Source organism: Pan paniscus, chromosome 12, assembly GCF_029289425.2.
Source record: "Pan paniscus chromosome 12, NHGRI_mPanPan1-v2.0_pri, whole genome shotgun sequence".
In the NCBI taxonomy this organism is placed as follows: domain Eukaryota; kingdom Metazoa; phylum Chordata; class Mammalia; order Primates; family Hominidae; genus Pan; species Pan paniscus.
The window spans coordinates 86,689,213-86,716,398 of NC_073261.2; the positions used below are offsets into that span (position 1 = coordinate 86,689,213).

The 27,186-nt window shown below is 36.4% G+C and overlaps 1 protein-coding gene across 5 annotated transcripts in view; it reads left to right on the top strand.

Annotated features, from left to right (window-relative positions):
- Window positions 1–954: 954 nt before the first annotated feature.
- Window positions 955–27,186, top strand: part of THUMPD2 (THUMP domain containing 2) — a 42,589-nt gene continuing 16,357 nt past the window's right edge. The window contains exons 1-8 of one of the 5 annotated variants that reach the window (XM_003817627.5): window positions 955–1,115; window positions 8,551–8,686; window positions 10,072–10,481; window positions 11,687–11,764; window positions 13,766–13,818; window positions 18,452–18,539; window positions 23,895–23,966; window positions 24,454–24,568. In XM_003817627.5, coding sequence (XP_003817675.2) covers window positions 990–1,115; window positions 8,551–8,686; window positions 10,072–10,481; window positions 11,687–11,764; window positions 13,766–13,818; window positions 18,452–18,539; window positions 23,895–23,966; window positions 24,454–24,568 — 1,078 coding nt within the window. In that variant the 5' untranslated portion in view covers window positions 955–989. Of the gene's footprint in view, window positions 1,116–8,548; window positions 8,687–10,071; window positions 10,482–11,150; window positions 11,288–11,686; window positions 11,765–13,765; window positions 13,819–18,451; window positions 18,540–23,894; window positions 23,967–24,453; window positions 24,569–27,186 lie in introns of those variants that run through there. The other 4 variants (XM_055108032.1, XM_034953008.3, XM_008970876.4 and 1 more) reach the window with 4 other exon arrangements.

Here is a 27,186-nt window from a genome sequence, read left to right on the forward strand (position 1 = left end):
CCATGAAGAATTTTTACTGTACGGCCCAGTAGAGCATGAGCTGGGTGGGGGCGGGGGTGAGTGTGGGAGTGTCGGGGGAGGTGAGGGAGTATCGGTTCTTCACCTTAACATCCCATTCTGAAGCACAGGACAGCCCCTTGTCAGAGACACACATGCATTTATCATTTCTGTATAACTGACTCAATATATAGCTACAGAGCTAATTTCATGCTGTTTATCTTGTAACATGGATTCTGTCTATGCTTCCCAAGTAATATTTTCATTTCCATTTTAAAATTCAGAGTTTAGAAAAATGCCTTCAAATACTGTTAGGAGAACCATTCAAATCAGGTGCCCAAAACTAGATGGCACATTGATTCATCTATGGCTGGATGGTTAACTAAGTAGTGCAAGAAATATGAGCTGTTTCAGAACGCAGACATTTGTTAGAGAACAGGAAGTTCTGCTCTCCGTCCTGGAGATTCCAACGTTTGGCCCGATTCTTTGTGAAAACAGACCAGGGCTCCTTCTATGAGAAGAGTAGAGGAGAGGAATGAAGGACAGGAAGAGGACGGAGTTGGGAGGAATGGAGGAAAAGGCATTATGTTAGATAGGGAGAAATCTAGGCTCCAGCCTCAGCTGTGCTGCTAACTCGCTGTCTCTTGACCTCTCTGGGCATTAATTTCCTCAATCTACAAAATAAGGCAACTGGACTGAATTATCAATTCTAACCCTTCCACCTGTGATTCTAACCCATTCTGGTGCCTAATCAAGGAGGGGACAGATGGTCAACCAGGAAGACCCATAGGGGCCACAGAGGGCTGATGCGACCCTCCCGGGCTCTCCGTCTCTCTCACCCTCTCCTTCCCCCTCCCTCTCCCCCTCCCCCTCTCCCTCCCCCTCTCCCCCTCCCCTTTGGCATCACACGCCCCTGCGCGCCGCCTCCAGGAGCGAGCCGCGCGCGCCCGAGGCCACGTGACCCGAAGCCGCGGGGGCGCGCCTGAGCCGCCATGTCGGAGGCGCGTGGAGAGCCGGGGTCCGGGCCTGAGGCTGGCGCCCGATTCTTCTGCACTGCGGGTCGCGGCCTGGAGCCGTTCCTGATGCGGGAGGTGCGGGCGCGGCTGGCGGCCACGCAGGTGAGTTGGCCTCGCTGCGCGCCTGGGGAGGTGGGCGGCCCTGTCCCTGCCCTGTTGCCCACCCCAGTCGTGGACGCGGGAAAGCGACGCTGGCGCCCCTCTGTGTTCCACGCGACGGTCGCCGCCCCCCGAGGTTGACTGGCAGGCGCTTCCGCTCCGGCCGAGAGAAGCCACCCTTCCTTTCTTTCCTTGTATAGCAAATCCAGTTCCTCACTTCTCAGGGCTCAAGTTTTTAAGAGAGGTGTTGAGGCAAGTTATTTCCTGGATTCTTTAAAGTAGTAAGTAGTGCCTGTAATTAGAATCTGGCCTGTCAGAGTTAGAACCCTTCGCTCTTTAAATGCAAACATAATCTCCAAGTTCAGTTACCTGACTTTTTGTTAGTTTCTTGACAGTGATTGTATTTTACTACATAGGATTGTTGTGAGAATTAAATCATATAGCGTATGCAAAGTACACTTTAAACACGCAGTAAATAGCAGCCAGAAAAATAATATACTCTTGCAGGCCTCATAGTTATCTGTTATTGATTTCTATGAAATGAACAAGGTTTTAAGCATCGGTTTAGGTTTTAGAATGTTGAAAACTGGTTTCTTGAAAGTAGGGGATGAAGGTATAATAGAAAAGGTATCTTGATGGGGTGTATGGGACACTGTGAGTGATGTACTCTTGGAAAAGGAGAGCTTCCTAAATGAAATTAACCCCTCCACCCTGGCAGCTCCTACAGTGTGGAAAGCCCACAAAAGGAGTTTCTGCAGTGAAAGGTTGGAGTCATGAAGAATTATGTCAGTTTTATTAGACTACCTGCCACTTGTGTTTTGGGTCACAGAATTTAATAGAGTATTGAATGTAGCTAATCTTAAAAAGCATCAATATATAATAACTACTGGCATTTATTGAACATTTAATATGTGTCAGGCACATGTTCTTAGATCTTTACCCTATATTTATTTGCGTACTTTTCACAACAGCCCTATAAAGTAGGTGTTCCACATTTAACAGATGAGAAAAATGAAGCACAGGTAAGTCCGAGAATTTGTTCAAGTCATGCAACTAGAAAATCGCAAAGATGGGATTCAAACCCGAGCTGGGAAATCAAGAATGAGTATATAATCATGTTCAAACCAGGCCCACTATATGACCATGACATAGGGGTGCGCTGGCTTGTTTTTTTTTAAATGCTAACTTAGAGTGCTTGGTATGAAAGAGAGAGAGAGCTTGGCCCAATTAATATGTAGGATTATTAGAAAAAGGAAAGACTCTCTGCTTGTTCTCCATCTTCTCTAAAGACAAATGAAATGGGGAAAACTTTATTACCAGGAAGGAAATTCAATTAAATACAGGGAAAACTTTTTGACAGTGAGAGTAATTAAATGCCAGTAGATTTGGGAATTTCCATATTCTGCTCTTGTATGTTTGAAAGATAGATAGGTCTGGAAATGGGATCTGAACAAATAATCTCTGAAATTCCACCCCAGTTGCTCTGATACAAAGTGAACTCTCAAGGCAATCCTGAAATAACAGTGATGACAACTAACATTTATTAAACACTTAAAATGTTAGACAAGTTATGTGCATGTTATGATTTAATCCTCAAAAGACTCCTATGTGAGTCTTTTTAATGGTGAGTCTTTTACATGACTTTTACCTCCATATTTTACCAAAAAAAGAGAAAATTGGGACTTGTCTCTGAGTCTCTCTAGCTTTAAAGCCCATGTGCTTTACCACTAGGCTAAATTACCGTGGGAATCTTCCCTGGAACATTGGATGTAGTTTATTTCTGTAACACCATGGTAGAGTATGTATGGTCTTTAGAATCAAAAGACCTGTGTGCAGATCTTATATATTCCTTTAGTGGATTTGTAACTTTGGGCAAATTACTCAAATTTCTGAGCCTCAATTTTCTTGGATGTAAAATAGAGATGACAGCTACTTTAAAGGATTACTGCAGTCCCTGAAATAAAGATAGCACAGGTAGCATGCTGCCTAACAAATAGTTCGTGCTCAATTTTAGTTCCCATACAATGAGTTGTACAGGAATACTTAAAACATTCTTTCAATGATAAGAGAGTGTTAGAAACTTTGGATCGCATCAAGGAAATTAACACTCTAAAATGTAAATTTACAAAACAGATTAATTCAAGAATGATTGTTTAAGAAAGTAATCACTTCATTTTAATGTGTTTTTCCAATTTTCATGAACATAAGAATCACTGAGGAAGCTTGTTGAAAATGAGTATTTCTGGGTGCCAGCCCCAAAAGGTTTTCTTTTAGTAGGGTGGCTGATAAGCCCAGGTGCTACCATTTTAACATGAAAACATGCTCCCCTCTCAGAGAACTCCCAACACACAGTTTGCAGTGGAAAATTTCCTGTGTATTCTTTTTAGCTTTTTATCATGGAGAATTTCAAAAATATACAAAAGTAAACAAAATAGTATGCCGAATCCAGCCTGGTATAGTGGCTCATGCCTGTAATCCCAGCACTTTGGGAGGCCAAGCCAGGCAGATTACCTGAGGTCAGGAGTTTGAGACCAGCCTGGACAACATGGTGAAACCCCGTCTCTACTAAAAATACAAAAATCCAGGTGTGGTGGCGTACACCTGTAGTCCCGGCTGTTCGGGAGGCTGAGGCACGAGAATTGCTTGAACCTTGGAGGCGGAGGTTGCAGTGAGCCAAGATCGCGCCACTGCACTCCAGCCTGGGTGACAGAGTGAGACTCCATCTCAAAAAAAAAAAAAAAAAAAATAGTATACTGAGTCTCTATGGTGTAGTTTAACATGTTCCTCTATCCTCTGTATTTCCTGTAAGTTGGAATTCTGTAAGTTGTATCTAGAACTTGGTCAGATTCAGGTTTGATGTTTTTTCTCCCCTCTCGTTGTATGGCAAATTTCTTCATAAGTCCCTGGATGATGTTAAATATTTCATTTACATATCTACAAACACATATCACTTAGACTACTTTGAAGAAAGTAATATATTGAGAAAAATTAAGCTTTACTTTATAATGATGTTTAATGTATTATTAAGTACTGCTATTTATTGTAAGACTGGTAGTAGGAACAGTTATTTTAAGATAAAATTGAATGTTGTAGAGATATCTCTAATGTCAGTTCACCAGAGGAGTCCTGTCAGTTGATTCATTGATCTTTATAAACTCACATATCAAACACTATTAACACAGGTCCTGAATAGGCCACATAAATTTTTGTTTTTTAATGGTGGCATCACAGTCGAGGGTAATAGGGTAGAATTAAGCAGGAAGTCAAGTTATTCCATAGTTATTTTCATTTAATGGAATAATTGCATAAGGTTGCCTTAAAGATTTTCTGCATTCCCTTTAGATTGAATGCCTCTTTTTTTTTTTTTTTTTTTTTTTGACATAGTGTTACTCTGTCGCCCAGGCTGGAGTGCAGTGGCGCAATCTTGGCTCACTGCAACCTCCGCCTCCTGGGTTCAAGCGATTCTCCTGCCTCAGCCTCCCAAGTAGCTGGGATTACAGGTGCCCAGCTAATTTTTGTATCTATAGTAGAGACAGGGTTTCTGCTAAACATATTGGCCAGGCTGGTCTTGAACTCCTGACTTCAAGTGATCCACCCGCCTTGGCCTCTCAAAGTGCTGGGTTTACAGGCATGAGCCACCATGCCCAGCTGAATGCCCTTTTTACAAATTAAGTGAAACATATTTTTGAATTCCTTCTTCTAAAATAAACCAAAACAAACTCAAACAACACCTTAACCCATCACGTAGCACTTTCAAATTAATTCTGTAACTAAATGGCATCTGTAGAATTAGGAGACCTTTGGCACCTCCCTATATCATGATGTGTTTTTGCATAGATTTAAACTTTTTAAAAAAATCGTGACAGGATCAGGCTCTGTCACTCAGGCTAGGGAACAGTGGCGTGATCACAGATCACTGCAACCTTGATTTCCCCGGCTCAAGCAATCCTCCCACCTTACCCTTCTGAGTAGCCTCTTGGACTACAGGCATATGCCACTGTGCCCAGCTCATTTACTTTTTGTACCAACAGGGTCTCACCATGTTGTCCAGGCTGATCTCAAACTCCTGGGCTCAAGCAGTCCTCCCGCTTTGGCCTCCCAAAGCACTGGAATTATAGGCATGAGCTACCACATTCAGCCTAGATTTGAACTTTTAATCTTTGTGTTAAATTTGAATCCATGAATTTTAAAAGAAAGGAAAAATGCTGTTTAGATATGCTATCAGATAATAGAGCTGTTATTAATAAAGGCTGTTACTTCATCTTCGGGAGTGTTATACATAAAACCAGCTGTTTTTAGATACTTGGTTATGATTTCATTCTAGATAGAAAAAACAGATTGTATATATAAATAAATTTTCAGGTAAGAAACATGAGAATGAAATATTCCAAATGCCTTATTTCTCTGAGTGTTGTATTAAATATGAGCAGTTACAAGCAATAAAGAAAAAGAGAATTAGTAGCTTCAGCAGTTTTTGAAGTCATAAGCACCAAAATTCATTCTCCCTACTGTTTTAAGATATCATACCTATCTTCACAAAGAGTGAACTGTTTAAGTGCATTCACAGATAGGATTATTTGATTCTCACAGTGAGTACTATTTTACAATCTATTAAACTACAGTAAGTCCTCATTTAATGTCATCCGTAGGTTCCTGGAAACTGTGACTTCAAGCAAAAGGATGTATAATTAAATCATTTTTACCATAGGCTAATTGAAATAAACAAGAGTTCCTATAGCATATTTCTGGTCACAAAAATTACACAAACTTCTAAATAGGTTATTTAGAACACTTCTGATAGTAAACGCTGAAATAACACTTCTAATGTTAAACATTGAAATAAATGTAATCTATACATACATTTAAGAAAGATTGATAAAAACAAGTAAGATAATTATTTATCCAACTGTTGCAGTTCAGTTATTCCAGGGTTTTCACTGGCCAGATCCTATCTTGGCAGCTCAGGGCACAAGGCGGGAACTAGCCCTGCATAGGATGCCATCCCATTGCCCGGCACACTCACACACACCCACATTTACTTGCACTGGGACCACGTAAACATACCAGTTACCTAACAGGCACACTCTGGGATGTCAGAGGAAACTGGGGTACTCAGAGAAAACCCATGCAGACATGGTTCACCCGGACAGTAGCCCTGGCTGGGAATTGGTATTTTTTCTTATCAATATCATAATGAAACGATGTTGAACGAAACAGTGTTATTCAAGGACCTGCTGTACTTCTGATAATATGCTTATTCTGAAAGAAATGTAGGCCTTAGGATAATTCGTAGAATAATGTTGCTGCTTTTGGTTTTGAGAATGTATAATTCTTAGAATAATGTTGCAGTTTTGGGTTTCAAGAATGTATTTGGCATTTTACTGCACCAACATATACTATTCTTATGATTTGATGCTCTAAATAAACTTTTTGGGTCCTCTTAATTAATAGTCGTGTTCTTTTTGGAAACCACTTGCCCCAGGGGGAAATATATATATTTTTAAAATATAAATATATATATTTTTTAAAATATAAATATATATTTTATATATATGTATGTGTTAGAGAAAGCTCATCGGATAAAATGCTACCCTTGATGTTTGAATAAGAAAAGAAGATCTTTGTACAAATAAGTAACTAAATATCTAGATCACTGGCTACTTAGGTTAAAGTCACTGGTCTAGATGTTTGCATCATTTTACTTGTTTACAGAATTTGAAACTTAAAATCATACATTTTCAGTAAAATATTTAGTTCGTTCCCCCAGAATCTTAGTAAAGTATTTCATCTGTTAAATTGTTCTATGATGGCTTTAGTATCAACTATATTCTTATGTCAGGTAACAAAATCTGAATTTTTGATAATTTACTTTTTGAAACTTTGTTTTCAAGTTTCTAAGCATTTTGAAGTATATACTTTAGTTTTGGGAAAATGTCACCTATGTAATGAGAAAGAAGTAAATTCTAGAAACCAGAAGTTCTGGTTTTGGTTACTTCACTATCCCCTAATATATTGATTCCTAAACATTCTTTTCATTCCCTGCTTCCTCCCATAATGTCATTGTCTGTTCCTCCATCTATTTTGGTCAGTGCATTGCTGTCAGCTGTTTGAGTTTTAACTGTGCCAATCTAGCACTTCCTCAGGAGAGATTCTCTTTCATCAGCCTGGAGTAGCAACCCCAGAAATTACCATTCCAAGAGCTTAATTAGATCTTGACAGATCCAAAACAAGCAAAAACCCTTGGAGTTCAAGTACCCATGGATGGTAGCTGCCTTAACACACAGGAAACCCCACATTCCCTGGTGTCTGTGTTCTAGGAGATTATTTAGAACCATGTTATTCAATTGTTGGCCACTGCTAAAAAGAGAATTCCAAGAAAGCCCACATCCATCCTGGACTTAAGAGGGTTGGGTTGACCCTAAAAGAGTTAAGATTCCACTGGTATTGAGCACCATTTGTCACAGCATGTTAGGCTTCCTGTGAGTCAGTGCTCTTTTCATTTTCCTTCTCTTGCCACATATCCATCCTGTCTCCAAAACCTGTTTCTGTTTGATGCATATGTCTTGCTTCTATTCATTATCTAGTTTCTGCAGCCAAGTATCTCATCATTTCTACCTTAGTAACCTACTTCTCCCTCTAGCATCACATTCTACACTCAGTCCTTTATGCCTCTTCTGGAGTAATTTTTTCTGCCAGCTAATTCAGTGCTGTCACAGTTTTCATCAAAAGTCTATAATGGTTGACCATTACCATTCGTGGTACTCAAAATTTCATGACAATTTGTCAAGCTGGCCTAAACTACGTTATCCATCCATCTGACACTATCAATCAGCATAATAAAGCAAATGTTGCTTACAGTTTACTTCAGCCAGGTTTTCACTCCCACTTCCGCATCTGCCCCTTGTTTTTTTGTTAGAATCCTTCTCAAATCTTACAGGATTCTTTCCCAAGACTCTTTGTAATGTCGGCTTTCATATTCATTGCTACTTAGTGTACTTACAGCTTGTCAGTGCATTATAATGTTAAAACTTTTTAGTTTTCTTCTGGATTTAATTCAAGTTATTGTCTTATAAATCTTATGCTTTAATGTGTATGTCAGTGTGTGTCTATTATTATTCAGGATATATGTTTTATGCTTCCTGGTAGCCTACAGGTAGGTCTTCAATAAATATCCATCTTGGGCTAGACACCTAATTTGTCCAATACATTATACCTTTCTTTTGTCTACTTTTGGTGGTGATCGAATCTACCTTAGAGGGTGGTTATAAGGATAAGGAGGAAAATACTTATTCAGTGTTCCTAGTACAGAGCCTGACAAATAGTAGATACTTCAGAAATGGTTATTTTTATTTTTAATTTAGATGCTATATCTTGAGGGGAAAAATATGGTTTTTTCACTGACACTGGACTACATTAAAAGCTGTTTTTCTATTTCTAGGTTGAATATATTTCAGGAAAGGTTTTTTTCACCACCTGTTCTGATTTGAATATGTTGAAGAAATTAAAATCTGCAGAAAGATTATTTTTGCTGATTAAAAAGCAGTTTCCACTTATTATTTCTTCTGTAAGTAAAGGTATGGCATATTCATATGCATGTTGCTTTTACCCACATGATACATTGTACTCCAACATTTTCTGCTTGATAATATGTAGCCATTTTACACTTTAATATTCATTGACATGTGTGGGATCATTAATTATGTATTTTTCTGTATTTCCTGAATATTATCACCTGATTGTAGTAGAATATTTCTTCTCTTTGCAACCTGCGTGCTGTCTTTTTAATGAGATTTTAATGTCCTAAGCCACATTTCTTCTTTGAGAATTATGATCAGGTACCTTCTCTAGAGATATATATGGTCAGTTGCATTTATTTGGATTTAGAAACAGGAACTAATCCAAAATGCATTCTTTTAATAGTAAATCAGTGAAAATCATCACCTTGTAAATTTTAACTGTGTGATATAATTGGAAAAATACTGCATAGTAAAAATTTATATTTCTAGGACCTTAAAGTTTTCAATAAACTTATGCCCACTTATCAAGCATTAGAGGTAAAGGGGGCATAAGAGATTTCTTGTCCACTCTCTAAATTTTATAAATATGCTGCTAAAACAACATATGGATCTTGATAAAAGCAGCAAAACATGGTCAGACACTGCAGGATTAAATGCTGCCGTAAACTTCAATTTGAATTACGTAAGAGATCGTGTATTTATAGCCTATAATAAACTATTTTAAGAAAGATGCAAATGGCAAGAAATCAAGACCAAGCAGAGAAAATTGTTTTAAAGCAAATCCCAAAGTATTATACTGTGGGATCAATATAATTCCTCCTAGTACTCTACACACATTCATCTTTAAGGAAATACAGTAATTTTGGATCATCTTGATGACCGTGGTTCATCAAGAAGAGATTAAACTTTGCTGAGCATACTGGCAGTATGCTAAGCTATAAATGGGTTGTGAGTTACTTTATGGAAACGCATTATAATATACTTATTAATATGGTGTGGGCTAAAATGTAACAGGCCCAAGATTCAGCTCCTCTGTTTCTGAGCTGAGTTTTTCAGTTTATTTTTTTCTTATAAAAACTTAATTTTTATAGGGAAGATCACCATTATTTCAAAGATTGATAAACACTCTAGGTCTATGTATATATTGAAGAGATACATATATTACCATAGCACAAATAATCTTTCTAGGGTATTATATGGTAATTCTATAGGAATTTTAACACAATATGGATGCTACATATGCAATATAAGAATGAACTTTATTCTGCACAATATTCTTATGGTAAATGGAATATGAACTCCAAATGAAAGTGAAGTTATTCGTGTAGCAATTTAATAAAACTTAATTCAAGGAAATAAAGGTAATTGAGTTTGAGGGTGATGATTGTAATAGATGGTCTTTAAAGCTTCAATAGAGGATCAACAAGATTTTTCTTATTTAGGAAAAATATTTAATGAAATGCAAAGACTTATAAATGAAGATCCAGGAAGTTGGTTGAATGCCATTTCAATTTGGAAAAATCTTCTTGAACTTGATGCAAAAAAGGAAAAACTTTCTCAGAGAGATGATAACCAACTAAAAAGAAAAGTGGGAGAAAATGAAATCATTGCAAAGAAATTAAAAATAGAACAAATGCAAAAGATAGAAGAGAATAGGGACTGCCAGCTGGAAAAACAAATAAAAGAAGAAACTCTGGAGCAAAGAGATTTTACCACTAAAAGCGAAAAGTTTCAAGAAGAAGAATTTCAGAATGACATAGAGAAAGCAATGGATACTCATAATCAGAATGACTTGACTTTCAGAGTATCTTGTCGCTGCAGTGGAACTATTGGAAAGGCCTTCACTGCACAGGTATGCTTGCATCCTAAAGAGTCTGTCGCCCAGGCTGGAATGCAGTGGCACAATCTGGCTCACTGCAACCTCCACCTCCCAGGTTCAGGTGATTCTCTTGCCTCAGCCTCCTGAGTAGCTGGGATCACAGGTGTGCGTCACCACACCCAGCTAATTTTTGTATTTTTAGTAGAGACAGGGTTTCACCATATTGGTCAGGCTGGTCTGGAACTCCTGACCTCAAGTGATCCAACCACCTCGGCCTCCCAAAGTGCTGGGATTACAGGCGGGAGCCACCGTGCCTGGCCTGGGGGTCCCATTTTTTAAAGAATTAATTATTCTTTAGATTTAAAATGAGATGCAAACCTCTCACAGAACAAATAACTAGCCCCAGACAATTAGTTCTTATGGAATTAAATGTCTTTAAAACTACATTTTCCTTTTAATTTTTCCTCAGATGTTTAAGAGGAATGGTATGCCATTCCAAGTAATGACTTTCTTATACTTTCTGCCTAAAAATTTCCTTAAATCTACAGATGTCCTTTGTATTTGGAAATCCTGATACCATAGTCCTCAGCTTTTGGGGTTTCTCTTCAGTTCAGCTTTGTGCTTATTCAGTGGCTACTCTGCACAGGTCCTGTACATGGGATTGTCACCAGGACCTAGACTGCAAATGCACGTGAGGTCTCAGCAATGTAGAGAAGAGCGAACACCACAAACTGTTGCCATCACCAGACCTCATCAGTTGGCCCTTACAAAGTTCAGTGATGTTAAAGGCCATTGGTCTGAATACTTTATCAACCTTAAAATCAGTCAAACCCTAAAGGGTGAGTCTAATGATACTAATCTGATAATTTTTAAACACATAGGCTTATAGTAGCTGACATAGTTAATCTTTCAGCTTGCATCTATTTCCTGAAACCCAGAATGATCATATTTATCAGGTCATAATCTAGTTATTTCATATACCTAAAATTACAAGAATAGAGATTATGCATGAGTAGACATTAATGCCATGGGGTGTACTGGGGGCTAGGGCAGGTAAAATACAGCCTTACTGCCTTGAATAGAAAATGCTTTCATGTACAATTTTAATATCAGAACTCTAAATTACCATCAGATAGCCTGACTTGATTTTCTTATAGGCTACTCTGTTAGTTTTGCTGACATTTTAACTTAAAATTTTCATTTTTAGTATTCTTTTCTTTAACTTGCTACTTTTCCAGGAGGTAGGAAAAGTAATTGGAATTGCTATTATGAAACACTTTGGATGGAAAGCAGACTTGAGGAATCCACAATTAGAGGTAATGAGTATTTGTTTTATTTTATATACTTGTAACCTAATTCTTTAAAGACAATGTCCTGTATTCTTATCATACTTTTCCATTTTATTTTACAGTTATAAAAAGTGTATCTCCAGGGATCCAACAGTCCATTTTATCTTTAGCAGTAGAATAGTACAGATAGTTTTGCTAGCAGTTTTCACTGAGAAAATGTCTTATGCAAACTCCAAAAAAAGATTTTTTGGAATGGAGTTGTCTGGTCACAGTTGAAGAAAAAAACATTTATTATGAGGTTACAGCGATGTTCTCTATAGTCTCTATAATACACACAATCTGTGATTTTAAAAATTTTAGCTAATATTAAAAAAATGGTAACAACAAAGTCCTACACAAAATTCAATAGTATGTTAATAGTGGCTTTGTTATGGGTATGGGATTATGTTTTTATTTTCCAAAATTAATAAGGTTACAGTATTTTTAATTGGAACAAACAAGTATTTGTATGGGGAAACAAAAAATATTCTTTGCTATTTTTTGAAAGCCATCTTATAAAGTTGACATATAACCAATCATTTTCATGATTCATTAATTCATAAATTTATTTATTCCTTGTTATGTAGGCTTAAATGGAGTAATAACTGGCCAAATAAATCAGAACATTGTGTGTTGTTTTATTTTTAGATTTGCGCTTGTCTGACATTTGTCACTTTAAAAAAATAATACCTGGTATATATTTTTTATTGTTTGTCATACTAAATGTTTTGATCCCAAGAATGTTTTGACATACGAGTATCATTCTCTTATCTGCCCCTTTCCAATTCTTAATCATCTTCTCTCTGGCTTTCTCGTCCCCATCTCCCTGAGTCCATCTCGTTGTCTCAGAATTGTTTTTCTCATAGATTATCTCATAAATAAATATAGCAAATTCAATTCCTATCAGCCATTTAATGCAATTAATAATAGCTATTATGGATAGAAATAATTAACACAAACTTGGCAACACAAAAATCACATGTAGTAAAATTTGTGACTAAAAAATTGACAGAGGAATCAAATCTCAACAAATTTCCTTCTGCAAAATTGATAGGAAAACATTTATAGTGGGAGAGGCTATTCTTAATAACATTTGATATATGAACACGTCGTATCTTTAGAATAAATTGTCAATAGAAAACAATTCTAATAAATAATTTTGCTAAAATGCATAATATGTAAAATTGGGAAGTTTAGCTGTGATGTATCAGTTAATCAGGTAATTAAATTGACCAAATGGAATCACTCCAGGTAAGTCTTTTCTTGATGAAATTGATCAATATTGGAATAATTCTGATTAAGCTGTTAATATTTAAAGTTATCTTGGGGTGAGAGTATCAGGGACCAGATATTCTTGAGGTTCATAACAGCATTTAAAATATTCTGTAAACCTTATCAGGCTACAAAAGTAAGATTCTAGCTTTTAAAATTTATGTTGGCTACTAATTATAATGTGGGGCACTTAAATACTCTTCATGGCCTAACAGAAGAAAGAAAATAAAGAAAGACAGAAACTTATAGAGAAAACAGCACCCTTGCTGCCATATATTTGGCCTAAACAAAGTTTTCTGTTACCCTGAAAGTATTTGCAGCCTCTGATAGTCCTGTGTGGCCTCGCATCCTATTTGAGGTTAAAATTAGGGTGGATTTAGAAAATCTTCTCAACGCGAAATACTGAAAAGTGTGGTCCAGTTATGATAATTCCTAGAATCTCTAGGAAGAAAGTTGGTTTTGAGTTCTTTGTAACATGACTCTCCTATATAATAAATTGACCTCAGAATTTTTCTATGAAATGTACTTAAAATTTAGTTTCCTTCTGCTTAAGAAAAAAAAAAGATTATAGAACATTTTTCTAGATATGATGAATAAGGCCTTGGAGTTTCTTTTTAAAACATAGATCATGTAAGTTTAAAATGGAAATTTCAAATTGTCAGTACTTTGGTAATGAAGTTTCTTGTTCCATTCTAACTTCTGTGTTTGTTCTTTCAGATCTTTATACATCTAAATGACATTTACTCTGTGGTGGGGATTCCTGTGTTCAGGTAGATATTCTAAGCTTCAGGTTTGTCCCATAAGACAGATGGTTAAATTAAGAACTTGTGTTTTTTATTTACAGCATGAATGAAGCATTCATATAACAGAGAAGGCTAAAGGCAAAGCATTTGAATTCTTTGCTTAAGACAATAAAGTATTTTCATGGAACTTAGTGGATGTGATTTGAACTGACCAGTTAGAGCTGGGAAATATTTGGTCATGGTAATCTACTGATTACATGATTAATACTGAAAATTATATCTAGTTCTATTATTAAATGGTTTTCACAGCCCTATACCTATACCTAAAAGGCTTCTAGGCTGCCCTACTCCAGTGCCTTTAATTTGAACAGTTTTGCCTATATGGTTTTTTTTAATTCTTTGACAATTTTAAAGACAGGGTGGAGAAAACTAAAAGGTGGACATATTTCAGCAATTATATTAAGTATAATTATTGATGATCACCAAGACAAAAGTAGGAAACACTAGCAAAACAAATAAAATATAAAATGTATATTTTTTTAAATTTATAAAGTAGTTAATTTTTTTTTAATACTTTGACCCCCAAAAAGTGAGCCTAAGTATCTAAAAAATTTACTTAGGGACCGGGCGTGGTGGCTCACACCTGTAATCCCAGCACTTTGGGACGCCGAGGCAGGCAGATCACGAGGTCAGAAGTTCAAGACCAGCCTGACCAACATGGTGAAGTCCCGTCTCTACCAAAAATACAAAAATTAACTGGGTATGGTGGCAGGCACCTGTAATTCCAGCTACTCAGGAGGCTGAGGCAGGAGAATCACTTGAACCCAGGAGGCGGAGGTGGCCGTGAGCCAGAATCATGCCATTGCACTCCAGCGTGGGTGACAGAGTGAGACTCTGTCTCAAAAAAACAAAAAAATTTAGGAAGAGTATCTCACCCCTAGCAGTGCTGAGTGTGGTATTAATTAGATTCTTACCACCAAATAAAATAACTCATTTTTAAATTATTATATATAAAAATGCTTAATTTTGTGCTCCTTATTTAACTAATATAACTTTATATTAATGTTTTTTAAAAGGTATTTGATTATTTAAAATTATTTTAATGCTTGCTAGAAACATTCAAGACGTCATGCCATGGCATTTCAAATAATAATTGATAGTGTACCTTGAAGTTTACAAATAAAAGATATGTATCTGAAAATTAAGACTGAGACCTTGAATGAGCACTAGTTGAAAATGAGGTTACAATAGATGCTCTGTGTTTAGTCAGTTTGACTACCTCAGTGTAGGAAGGAAGCAGTCTCAGTGATGAGTGTTGGCTAAAAAGAACAATTTACTGGGACATGAAAAGGGAGACATGAAGACTTGCACAACAGATAGCACTGGACAAGAAAAGTGACAGTGGATAACAGAAACTGCAACCTGGTGACCCTAACAACAGAAGAAAGTCTGAAATGATGAAACAAAGTAGAGAGCACCATGAAGTTAAAGGATCACATAAAAATTTGTCCTAAGTTCCTAAAGACATTGTTCATATTTGAGTTTTACTTTCTTTAAAGAAAAAAACCATTTGGATATCAATAGCCCCATGAAGCATTAACTGTATATAGCTGTTGCCACTCTGTACACATCACCTACTACAGTATAGCATAGCAGATAAGAACTGTGGACTTGAATTCTATCTTCTCTACAAATTATTATAACTCTGCAAGTTTGGGCAAGTTATCATATTTCTCTGCTATAAAATCAGGAAAATAATAGTACCTACTTTATAGCTTCGTCCTTGGGATTAAATGAGATAACCCACGTGAAAATCTTTCCTGCTGTTTCTAGGATACAGTAAGCATTGAATAAATTTCAACTTTTGAAACAGTTCAATCCGGTGTTAGCACAGATCTGTGATAAATGCTTGACTAGAGTTAGGAAAGAGAACCTAACTCTAATTAATTGCGGACCTGTGAGCAGAAAGATAAAGGATTGTCCCTAAGAGGAGACTTGAAAGCAATAAGAAAGGGTATGCCACATGGAGAAGAGAAGGAAGGGGTATTACAGGCAAGGAATCTCTGTGCAAAGGCACAAGGTATAAGGAAGCTTGATTTACATGGAGGATGGCCGGTAGTTTCAGTGTAGTTGGGACACAGAGAAAGTGGTAGAAAATTAGAAACAAGCCATGAAGTGCCTTGTTTAAGTATATATAAGGAAGTTTGATTTACATGGGGGATCGCAGGTAGTTTCAGTATAAATGGGACATAGAGAAAGTGGTAGAAAATTAGAAACAAGCCATGAAGTGCCTTGTAAATATATTAAACAGCTTGGATGTTATCCTTAAAGCAATAAGAATTTGAAGCAGAAGAGTGATGTGATCAGATTTGTGATTTCAAAAAAATTACCAAGAAAATTATATTTTTAAATGAAAGAGAAATAAAAAGAGAGAAGGAGAGGATTTAAACTCTTGGAGGTAACAAAAGCCATGAAATCAAAAAATAGTTAAGGAGTCTAGAATAATTTCAGATTTCTGATTTGAACAATTAGTAAATACTGGTATTAGTCACTGAGATACAAAATGTAGGGAAAGAAAACAGTGTATTCAGTGAAAAATGTCCAAGTAGGTATTTGAAGTTACAGATCTAGAGTTCAGGTGACAAGTGTAGACTGAAGAGGTAGAGTATGGTACCAATATATGGATAGTACGTGGAACAAGAAAATGAAGAAATGTATCAATATATGAAATCCAGGATAGTGTATTCAGTTTATACCTGTTGACTTTGCACTACTTATCTTCCACATAAAAATGTTCAAGCACATATTTGAAGATAAAGATCTGGGGTTCAGGTAACAAGTCTAGGCTAGAGATATAGATTAGGACATCTTTGTCTTGGTGGTGCAAGGTGTACAAGAGAAAAAAAATGCACACATGCAGAGAAGAGGATCAAAAACCACATTTATTTTTGAACTGTGTACATTAGCTAGATTCTCTGAAAGTAAAGCATTATTTTTATTTTCAAGGAGTTTATTTCTGAACGTGCCTTCTTCTGAATAATTTTGTTATACTGATATAATGGGGCCCTTTTGTTGAAGTAATGAGATAATTTTGCCCAGGTTTAAGCAAAATGTGAACATTCACTTTTGTCAAATATTAATAGAATTATGTCCCACAAAAACTTCTATTAGCAGAAATATATACATAGTTTTTGAAACTTTGAAAGGTTCCATATAAATTCCTGCTGCTTAGAAGAGCATTTTTTCATATAAATGGACAAAGCTGGTTTCCCATACTGCGTCTCCCTTTTTGGTATCTAGAATGCAAACTCTGTTTTATAGTTTTGGCGTCTAGAATGCAAACTGTGTTTTATAACTTTGGTATCTAGAGTGCAAACTGTTTTATAGCAAGATAATTGCTAAGCTTACCCTGTAGAAGCAAAATTCACTGGCCAAAATGTTTTATAGTGTTTCTACCTGCCAGTTTACATCCCTGATTCCAAATGTATGTATACAGTATTGTTTACAATGTGAATTGTTGTTTCTTGAAAAAACTTTATTAAAAAGCCAAACTCCCATGGGTTTGCCATGTAGAACTTCCTCATTATAATAGCAAGTATACAATTACACTGTTTTATTTTAAAGGGGTATATCATTTAGTTCTAAGATTTTAAGAGGCTTGCAATAAATACAAAAACAGGATAAGTTAAAGTCAAAGAAAGATGAGAAGCAAAATGGTGAAAGAAAGAAATGTTTAATATTCACATACCTAGAATTCTGTTGAACAACTTTAAGGAGGGTTTGAAGAAAATCATGGCTTTCTGTAATGTTCGTAGAAGACCTCTTTTGCTGGTTTTGGAAGAAGCCAACCCCAAGACAAACCAGCACAAATTCTTGACATCATGTCTTCATACCTTACCAACAAATTGTAGAAGTGAACTAGAAAAGCTTGGACAGTTGTAATTTCCAAGGAGATTCTGCTTGTTCATTGCATTAGAAAGACAGAAATAATAGATGACATTTTGAAAATTTCTATCAAATCTGGAAACATTGATGTGATAGCGGCATTGATGAGGTAGAGGATAAAGTGTGAAGTGATGCTTTTTGGAGACCAGTGAACTCATTTGGGAGATGTCTGCTTTGGCCCATCATCCAGTAAATTATTTTAGACAATGCAATGTCATGCTTCATTTCATCTTTTGGGAAAGATGCAAATAACCAAAAAACAAACCTACAAAAGGGACTTTTTATAGAAAACAGATTTTAGGGGTTAGCATCCCTTCAGTTCTACTTCCCATACTACATTTACATCACAAAATAGTACATTCCCCTTCATGACTTCAAATAGCAAAAAAAGGTCTACTCTGTATGGGAAGACAGGGAAGTATAAGAAAGGTTTTCCTCATGTGTAATTACATTTTTATACATTAAATACATGAGAGTGTAAATTTCAGTTGTCTAAAAATTTACCTTTCTGAAATTCAACACTGGCTGGGTAGACAAGGTGCCCATTAGAGAAGTAATTTTTGTAATAAGACTGAAACATTGTCTAACTTAGGGAATACTTTAGTGTATGTTGGATGAATATGTTTAAATGATTCTCAGATTTGGACAGGTAAATCATTTTTATATCTTGTTGCTCAATGTGTAATAATATATAATCAGATTCTTTCCTTTGTAGGGTTTCCCTAGCCAGCAGAGCTTACATCAAGACAGCTGGACTGCGATCTACAATAGCGTGGGCAATGGCATCTCTGGCTGACATTAAGGTAAGAAAAATGTTTTCCTTCCTGTTAATAGCAAGGTTCTTTTCATAATTAACTTATACAGTCTCTTATTGATGGATATTTATGTTACTTGCTTTTTCTTTTCTTGACGCTTTTTCTTTAACTTCTTTTCTTTTTGCCATTGTACTTACAAACTGCTGCAGTAATGCTTTTATATATTATTGAACTTCTGAGAGTATTTTGGCTCTGAAAAAGCTGAGTCAAAAGTTAGCTACATTTCATTATTTCTAATGTTTTGTGTCACAGTTAGAAAATGTGGCCTGTAAAACCTCCTATTCAAGATCTGTGACCAAGATCTTGGTCAATTTTTGTAAATGTTCTATGGACATAAGATGACTTTATCTTCTAGTGAAGAAATGTTCTCCATTATTTTTACTTACTGTGTGTTTCACTGCTCCATTTTGAAAGAAGTTTTTGAAATCTCATTATATTGTATTTTTTTAAGTTTTTGCATTTTTATGAGTTGTTGAATTATTCAGCTGTCATGTGGCTTGGTATATACATGTTCATGACTATCAATACATCATTGTGAAGTGTGCCTTTTTGTTACTTAAGTCCTCTTTATCTTGGTTAAGTTTAAATTTAAGTCTCACTGTCTTACTAATATTTTCACTCCTTTTTGTTTGCATCAGCCTAATATTTCTTTGCCACTGCTTTTTTTTCAACTTTACATATTTTTTACAAACACATAGCTATTTTTACTCCACTCTGATGGTCTCTCTTTCAGTGAGAGAATTCAGTAAATGTTGTGACAGATAGACTTGATTATATTCTTCCTGTTTTTATTCTGTTCATAACTTCTCACACTTTGTTTCCTTCTCTTATTTTCACTAGTTTGACCAAGTTACTTGCTAATCATTTCATTGTTCTCTTTGTGGTTAGAGATTTTACTTCATTGTTCTATTCCATTACAGTCCTTTTCCCAGCTCTCTTAACTAAATATATATGACTCTACTCTTAATTTAAAACAGAACATCAACTACTCCCTCTGCCAAGACACACTGTTTTTACCAAGGCACTCCAATATTCCCCAACTTCCCCCTCTTCCCTGTCATAAGATGAGACCTTTAGAGTACTTTTTTCTCTTCTCCTCTCTACAGTGAGACCCTTGAACATTTTTACCCCTTTCTCTCCCAAGCCCCAACTACTGGAGAAGCTAAATTATTTATTATGTACCAGAACTTTGCTTGAGTATGCTCTTGGGTTTCAAAAGTTCTTAGCACTTACACAGCCTATTCTTAATCATTAGATAGAATTCCACATAATACACACATATTTTTATATACACACACACAAAGATACATTACAAGGTGTGTTGCTTCTTGCCATTTCTCTTCTTCTCTTTGTCTTGCCCTGTTTGAGGCCTCTGCTCTGGTTTACTTGTTGCTTGGGTAAAGTCTTGTCTTAGGTATTTTCCTCAAATGTGGTATTTAAACGATATACTGTCTGAATTCTTTGTATCTTCAAATTTCTTCCTGTTATCCTGGGTATCTCTATCTTGGCTGGGTATAGGATTCCTGAATTGCAGTTCTTTTCTCTCAGAGGTCTGTAGATGCTGTTCCATTGTCATTTAGCTTCCGGTGACACAGATGAGCAGACCATGCCAGTGGGATTTTTCTTTTCCTTTATAACTACTTTGTTCCTTCTTTTTGGAAACTTGTAAGGTGTTTCTCTTTAATCTTAAAGCCCAGGAATGTCACCAGAACATGCTTATGTATATGTCTTTTCTATTTAGCCCAGACCTTGTTGAGTCTTAGATTCTGGCCATCACTTTCTGGGTGGGAAGCTTTGGGCAGAATACTTAAGATCTTTGTGCCTCAGTTTCTCATTTGCAAGATGAAAAGAGTAGTAATATCTCATGGGATCATGACAAGATTAAATGAATTAGCATTAATAAAATGATTAGAACAGCGCCTAACATACAGAAAGTGTCTAAGTATTAGCTGCCATTTTGGTAATAATAAATAATTATACCAAAATTGTAGTTAATAACTAGAACTATAATTACTATTTCAAATATATAATTATAAAAATTATTATTTATTTTTACTTCTCCGGCCTAAGCACTTTTTCTTCCATTATTTAATTATTGCCTCAACTATTTAGTGAATTTAACTTTAAACTACTCTCTTTTTCCTACTTCTGAAATTCCTATTATGAACATGTTAAGCTTCCTGGCTCTATCCTCCAAGTCTCCTATCCTTTTGACATGATTTCCATCTCTTTATATTTTGGCCCTGCATTTTGAGTTATTCTTGAACATTATCTTCCAAATTACAAGAGTCACAGAGACATGCTCTATTTTAATTTATTTATATTTTTAGCTTAAAAAAAATCTGACTTTTTAGCTTCAAAAGGTATGTGTGTCACATTTGAATATCTCTGAAAGCTCTTCTTTTATTCAAATATTGATATGTGTTCTCCAGTAATTAGTAATTCTATTTTACTAGGTGTGTGTTCCGATTATTCTGCCTATTTACTCTAAAACTACTGAGGGACCTCATTTTTTTTTTTTTTAGATGTGCCATTGGTTTTTGTTTGTTTGTGTGTTTTGTTTTAGCTCACTAGGGCTAAAATGTGACTGTTAAGTATTTTAAATGGCCAGAATCCTATAAATGGTAAAAGGCAAATGGATCTCTGGCACCCCAGGCTCAGCAGTGTAAAGAGAATCTGTCAGTCCTGCTGAGATACCTGGAGGAAACTTCTCTATTTACTGACCTCTCTTTGAGTCCATAGATCTCTGAAGACCAAGCTCTTCCCTAGTTCCACTGATTCTCCCCTCTGGGTTCCACTGCTGTTCTCTAATCACTACCCAACCCACAGCAGGGAGGCACCACACATGTTCCTTTTTCTGGGACTGTGACAGAGCCTAGGGCTTCTCTTAGCGCCAGTTGCCTCTAGGTCTGAGCATCACTTGGCTCAGCAGAAGCAAAAAGCTTAGAGTTGAGAGTGGAGGAGGGAGCCTCTTTCAGATTACCAGGTACCCAGAACCCATGATTTTCTTTTTTTTGTTTGATTTAAATCTTTAGTTCAGATTTTTTTAGTATAAAGAAAGAGGTATGGTTAATTTTTTCCCAAACTGCCAGTGGTTTCACCAGAGTTTGTATTTAAATATAAATTTATATAATCACCTACACATTTGAAATGTTACCTTTGTTTTAATATAAACATGTTTTTCAGAAAAGTCAAAAGTAAATGATCAAAAATATACAAAGATAATGCTTGATAAAACTTTTCCTTACTGTGTATTTGCCCTGGGACTACAAAAAGTAAGAAATGTCTCTCTAAATGTGACCACTGGCAAAGGAGGTCTGTTAAAGAACCTAGGAAATGGCACAGTAGAGTTCTTTTGGAGGGAATGTGGTAGTGACCCACAGTCTAAGTGACCCCAGTATCCAACCTGATCCGTTTGCCTCTTTGGAGCTTGGTACCCAGAGCAGTACACAGATAGCTCAGCCTTGGGTAAGGCCAGTGCCACTAAAAATGAAATTTAAAAATGGGATGTTTGTTATTTATCATGTTTACTATAAACTGTTCTCCTTCCTACATATCATAACAAGGAAAATCAAGTTCTATAAATCTTAATTGTTGTTGTAAGTATACAGAAATACAACTCTACCTCAGCCTGTGTCTACAAGTGTTATGGCAAGAAAAGGTCCTAAGGTAAAATAAAGCCGTCTAAAGATACTTCAGGTCAGATTATGTCATTGAACACAGACCATGGGAGAGAAGGAGCACAGTGTATGGCACATTTGAGATCCTAATAAAAATGGGTTCTCATGCTATTAACAATTTTCAACAAAATTTGCATTTAAATTTTTCCTTCTGCTCCTTACTGCCCCTTCATGGGGGATTTGTGTGATATTCTCTTTAAAATTTAGTACCAGGGGAAGGCTTCTGTCTCTTGAAGAACATTTTGTTTCTTTCCATTAGGTACCATATGGCTCTGACTGAAACCTGGCTGTGCACTGAGGACTCTGCTTCCTCTGTAGACATATCAAGTGGTGGATGTCTTTTCTCCCCTATCTCGAGCACCACTGGGCCTGACAGTGGGGTACGTTCCTGCTTGCTCCTCCTTGCCCCTTCTAGACAATTGTTTTCTTCCGTCTGCCCAGAACCTCATAGTGCCTTTGAAGCACATGCCATCAGATCACCCCAGTCAGAGTTCTCTCCCTCTCATTCCTGTAAGAGTACAGACCATTATCCCGTCATGATTCTTTGGTCTCTGTAACCAGTCAGTAACCTGCCTCTTCATTTCTTGGCTTCCCTATTCATCTGCTGTAGTCACATCCTAGACCTTGTCATACCCAGAAGGGTATCTCTTCCAAAAATCTCAGTTTCTTTTTTTTTCTCCAATACAATTTATTATTATTATTATTACATTTTAGCTTGCATTTACTAAGTCTCATGGAAATATTATACTCAGAGTAACAGACCTCCAGAGAAAGACCATTAACTAAGAAAGAACAGTTTCACTTTCTTAGCATGTCAACTTCTAGTTAGCCAGCTTGCCTCCGCACCACAGATGCTTGTCTTCTTGTGATAGTTACCGTATAATTGTCAAGCCAAAGCTTGAACTTACATGTGGCATCGGCTTGGTATTGATAATTTGTATTCAGGAATCTTGTTCTTAACCACCTCCTCTTTCCTGTTCACTTCCTTTGCTACCCAAACACAAATCTTTAACCCCATGGGGCCCTCCAGTCATTTGACCAGACCCCTGTTCCTTACCACCTGTGCTCATCCCTCCTTCACAGCTTGTATTTTAAAAAGTTCGATCATTATAGTCATTTCCTTGCCTTTTTTTTTTTTTTTTTTTTTTTTTGAGACGGAGTCTTGCTCTGTCGCCCAGGCTGGAGTGCAGGGGCGCGATCTCTGCTCATTGCAAGTTCTGCCTCCCAGGTTCACGCCATTCTCAAGCTCTCTTCCTTCTTATCTGACTTAAATAATAGAATCAGAAGAGAACTTCTGCATGTTCTCCTCACCAAGTCTACCAGCATACCAGAATCTATGCCCACATACTCTGCCTTATTGTCATTACAATGAGGCAGCTGTCCTTGTTCCACACTAATACTTGTGTGCTGGATTCCATTCCCTCTTGTAGACTTAGGGATTTTTCCTTCTACTGGGTCATCCCCATCAGCATATACACCTGCTGAAATATCTTTCAACTTAAAAAAATAAAAACCCTCCCCTGAACCCATCTGTCCCTTCAGCCACCACCCCTTTAAAATGTAATCTTTCCTCTTGAAATACTGATTCCTCAAGTTTTAGGTTTCTTTTATAGTACGTACTATGGTAGTCTTCATAATACCAAATTAATATTTCTGTCTGCAGGCTGGTGCATTTGTTTTAGATCCAATGTGTGGACTTGGAACAATACTTTTGGAAGCTGCTAAAGAATGGCCAGTAAGTTCTAAAGTTTGGTAAAGCAAGCAATTTATCTACTTTAATCAGTATATGTAGTATAATCACCAATTATTTACAAGTAGAATGTCTATTTGGGGATTATTTTTAATTATATGAGTTATTATTCACTATACTCAAAATAGATTATGAGGGACTAATGAAATTGCTATGTTGTTTCTTTAAATACTATGATAAATTTAGGAAAATATGAGAGAATTCTAATCATTAGTCATGACCTAGATTATACTAATCCTCAAATTCTTTAGACACTTGTCATTGTAAATGTTAACAGATTTTTAAAATTTTAACAAAAACTTTACATTTTTTGCTACTATCATTTTAAAAGAATACCCTAAATGTGTTTTGACCTGAATTTAAAATCTACTAATTTCACTTGCCATTTGAGAAAATGCAGGTCGATTTTCTTAACTACATGAAATATGTAATAATTTTATTTATGCTTAAAATATTATTTATTTCCCCATAGGATGTGTATTATGTAGGTGCTGATGTCAGTGACTCACAGTTACTAGGTACTTGGGACAATCTGAAAGCTGCAGGCCTTGAGGATAAAATTGAATTACTTAAAATCTCTGTTATAGGTAAGATACTAAAAATGCAAAACAATTGAGAAAATGAACAATGTAAATATATTTAGAATCATAATATAAAACAAGTCTCACTATGTAAAGGTTGGTTTTACCCTTTACTATATCTGTGGGACTAATACTCAGTTTACTTCTAATAGTCTAACCTTTTTATTTTCAAAGGGTTCATAATTGGGAAGCAACAATTCTATAGTTTTCATAAGCATGTAAAGCATGACTTCTTAAAATGTGTTTGTTAAAAAAAGAAAAAAAAAAGTGTTGCATCTGAACCATTTCTCGTATCAGAACCACTGATCATTTAATATAGCCATAAAGAAAGCAGTGTAATAATAATTCTTTGAATTTCTTTTGAATAAATAATATGAAATGTTCTGAATTATCTTACTGTCTTGCCTCACATTAGACAGTATCCGTGAGATACACAGGAGTAAGCTAACCACCTATCCCAATTTGCTAAACCAGGACTTTTAGTGCTAAAATCAGCAAAGTCTGGAGTAAACCAGGACAGTTGGCCACCCTGTGAGGTAGAGGGAAAACAGTACCCTGTTTAATGAAGGGGAATCAGCAGTGACACACATAACTAGGAATCAAGTCTACTGAGGCCAATCAAAATAATATTTTCCTGAGATCCCTGGCGTTTAGACAATTTTTAAAAACTATTCCTTGTTTTTTTCTTATTCCCCAAGTATATGTCTCTCCCTTAAATAATGAGTGAATTTAATTCCCAGGTAAGAACATTGTATTCTGTTGACAGTGGTAGGTAGTAGATAGGTCCCAGTATCAGACCTATAATCAGGAGGAATAAAATATGTTTAAGAAATTTTATTGTAGTGGAAAAGTAGTAAAGATGAGTATCAACAGAAGAAAATACTAGGATAACTTGCATAAAAGCATAATAAAGCATCCCCAAAGAAGAAATTGTCTTGTTGATAGAGATCTCATAGTTGTTTGCTGCCAGTGACTTTTATTTTTAAGCCTTTCTGCCAAGGTTTTTAATAGGACTCTGTGCAGGAGACACAAGTTTGTAGAGCAAACTAAGGGGTGACTAGACTGCAAGCTTTCATGATCCCTAATTTCTTTAAGAATGCTATTTCTTTGAAACCTTTAAGAAAACTGAAATTGGTTCATAAATTGTTCCAGAGCAGTGAGTTTTCAATCCTTTTACATTCTCCAAAGCACCTTGTAAGCATGAAGGAGGGAGTACTGAGTTGGCCATTGGACTTCTGTTGCACTCCCAGCTTCACTTTTATGTATTTTCACTTTAGGGGGCATTTTCTAAAAGATTTCATTTAAAAAACAGTCAGAAGTGCTCCACTGTTTGTGTGTGTGTGCTTTTTAAAGGTTCTCTGTGGTACCAGGTAACTGCATAAATCTTAGTTTTGAAAGGATTCCTCTTAGACTTTAGTGAGGGAAGGACAGAAACAGAGAGACTAGTTAAGAGACTGTTGCAACTCTAGTTATAATCCAGGTAAGAAATGACAGTGGCCTGGCCCAAGATGGTATTCAAGGAGATGTAGAGAGAAGGTCAGATATACATCTGGCAGACAGAGCCAACAGAATTTGTTGTCAGATTGGATGTGGACTATGAGAGAGAGAACATTCTAAGCTTTCTGGCTTGAGCAGCTAGAGGATGGAGTTGTCGTTACTGAGATGGGGAAGACAGATGGTGGATCAAGTTAGAGTTTAGGACCTGTTAAATTTCGCACGATTATTAGACTCTAAGTGAAGTTGTCAAGTTAGTACCTCAGTATACAAATCTGGAGTTTAGGGGATCACCAGTATAGAGAATCACCAGTATAGAGAACATTTAGTTTCATGAGATCTCCTAGGGAATGAGTGTAAGTAGAGAAGGGAAAGGGGACTGAACCTTTTTACTCTCTTACATCACCGGCTGTTCCTTTCCCAGATGCTTGGACTTCTGGAAGGTGAGCATCTGGTAAAGGAACAGCCGGTGATGTAAGAGAGTAAAAATCCGGGGAAGAAAGATAGATCAGCTGTGTCAGCTGCTTCTCATTGGTGGAGTACAATGAGGCCTGGTGACTGCAGACGTCAAGGGCAGCTTCCCTGGAGGGGCTCTTGAGAGAATGGGAGGAGATAACTTGAAAACAACTGGTTTAGAGCATTCTCTTGAGCAGTTTGGCTAATAAGGAGAGCATAGAAATGGGACAGTAACTGAAAGAAAGGATATTGGGGATCAAGCAGGGGTTTTTTTGAACATAGAAGTTAGAATTTTTTTGTATATAGAATGTTTGATCTCACTAAAGAGAAAGATCAAATGAAAAGGAGGAATTTGGCATGGCGGAGGAAGGAGGAGAATTGCTTGTCTGCTATATCCAGGCCCCTGAAAAAGGATGGGATCCAGTGCATGAGTGGTTGGGCATGCACTTCTAGGAGCAGGGGAAGGCAGAGGGAGGAGAATAAACCTTAAAACAGGTCACACCAAACCGGTAGTGGACATAAGTGCACTCTTCACTGTTGATACTGGAGATTATAATTTTTATTACAATTTTTTAAACTCTACACATTTGATAGGTTTGCTTAAATTTACCTTTCATTACTACTGAGATAAACTTTTTCATATTATATCATTTGTAAATGATTCTTCTGTGAGT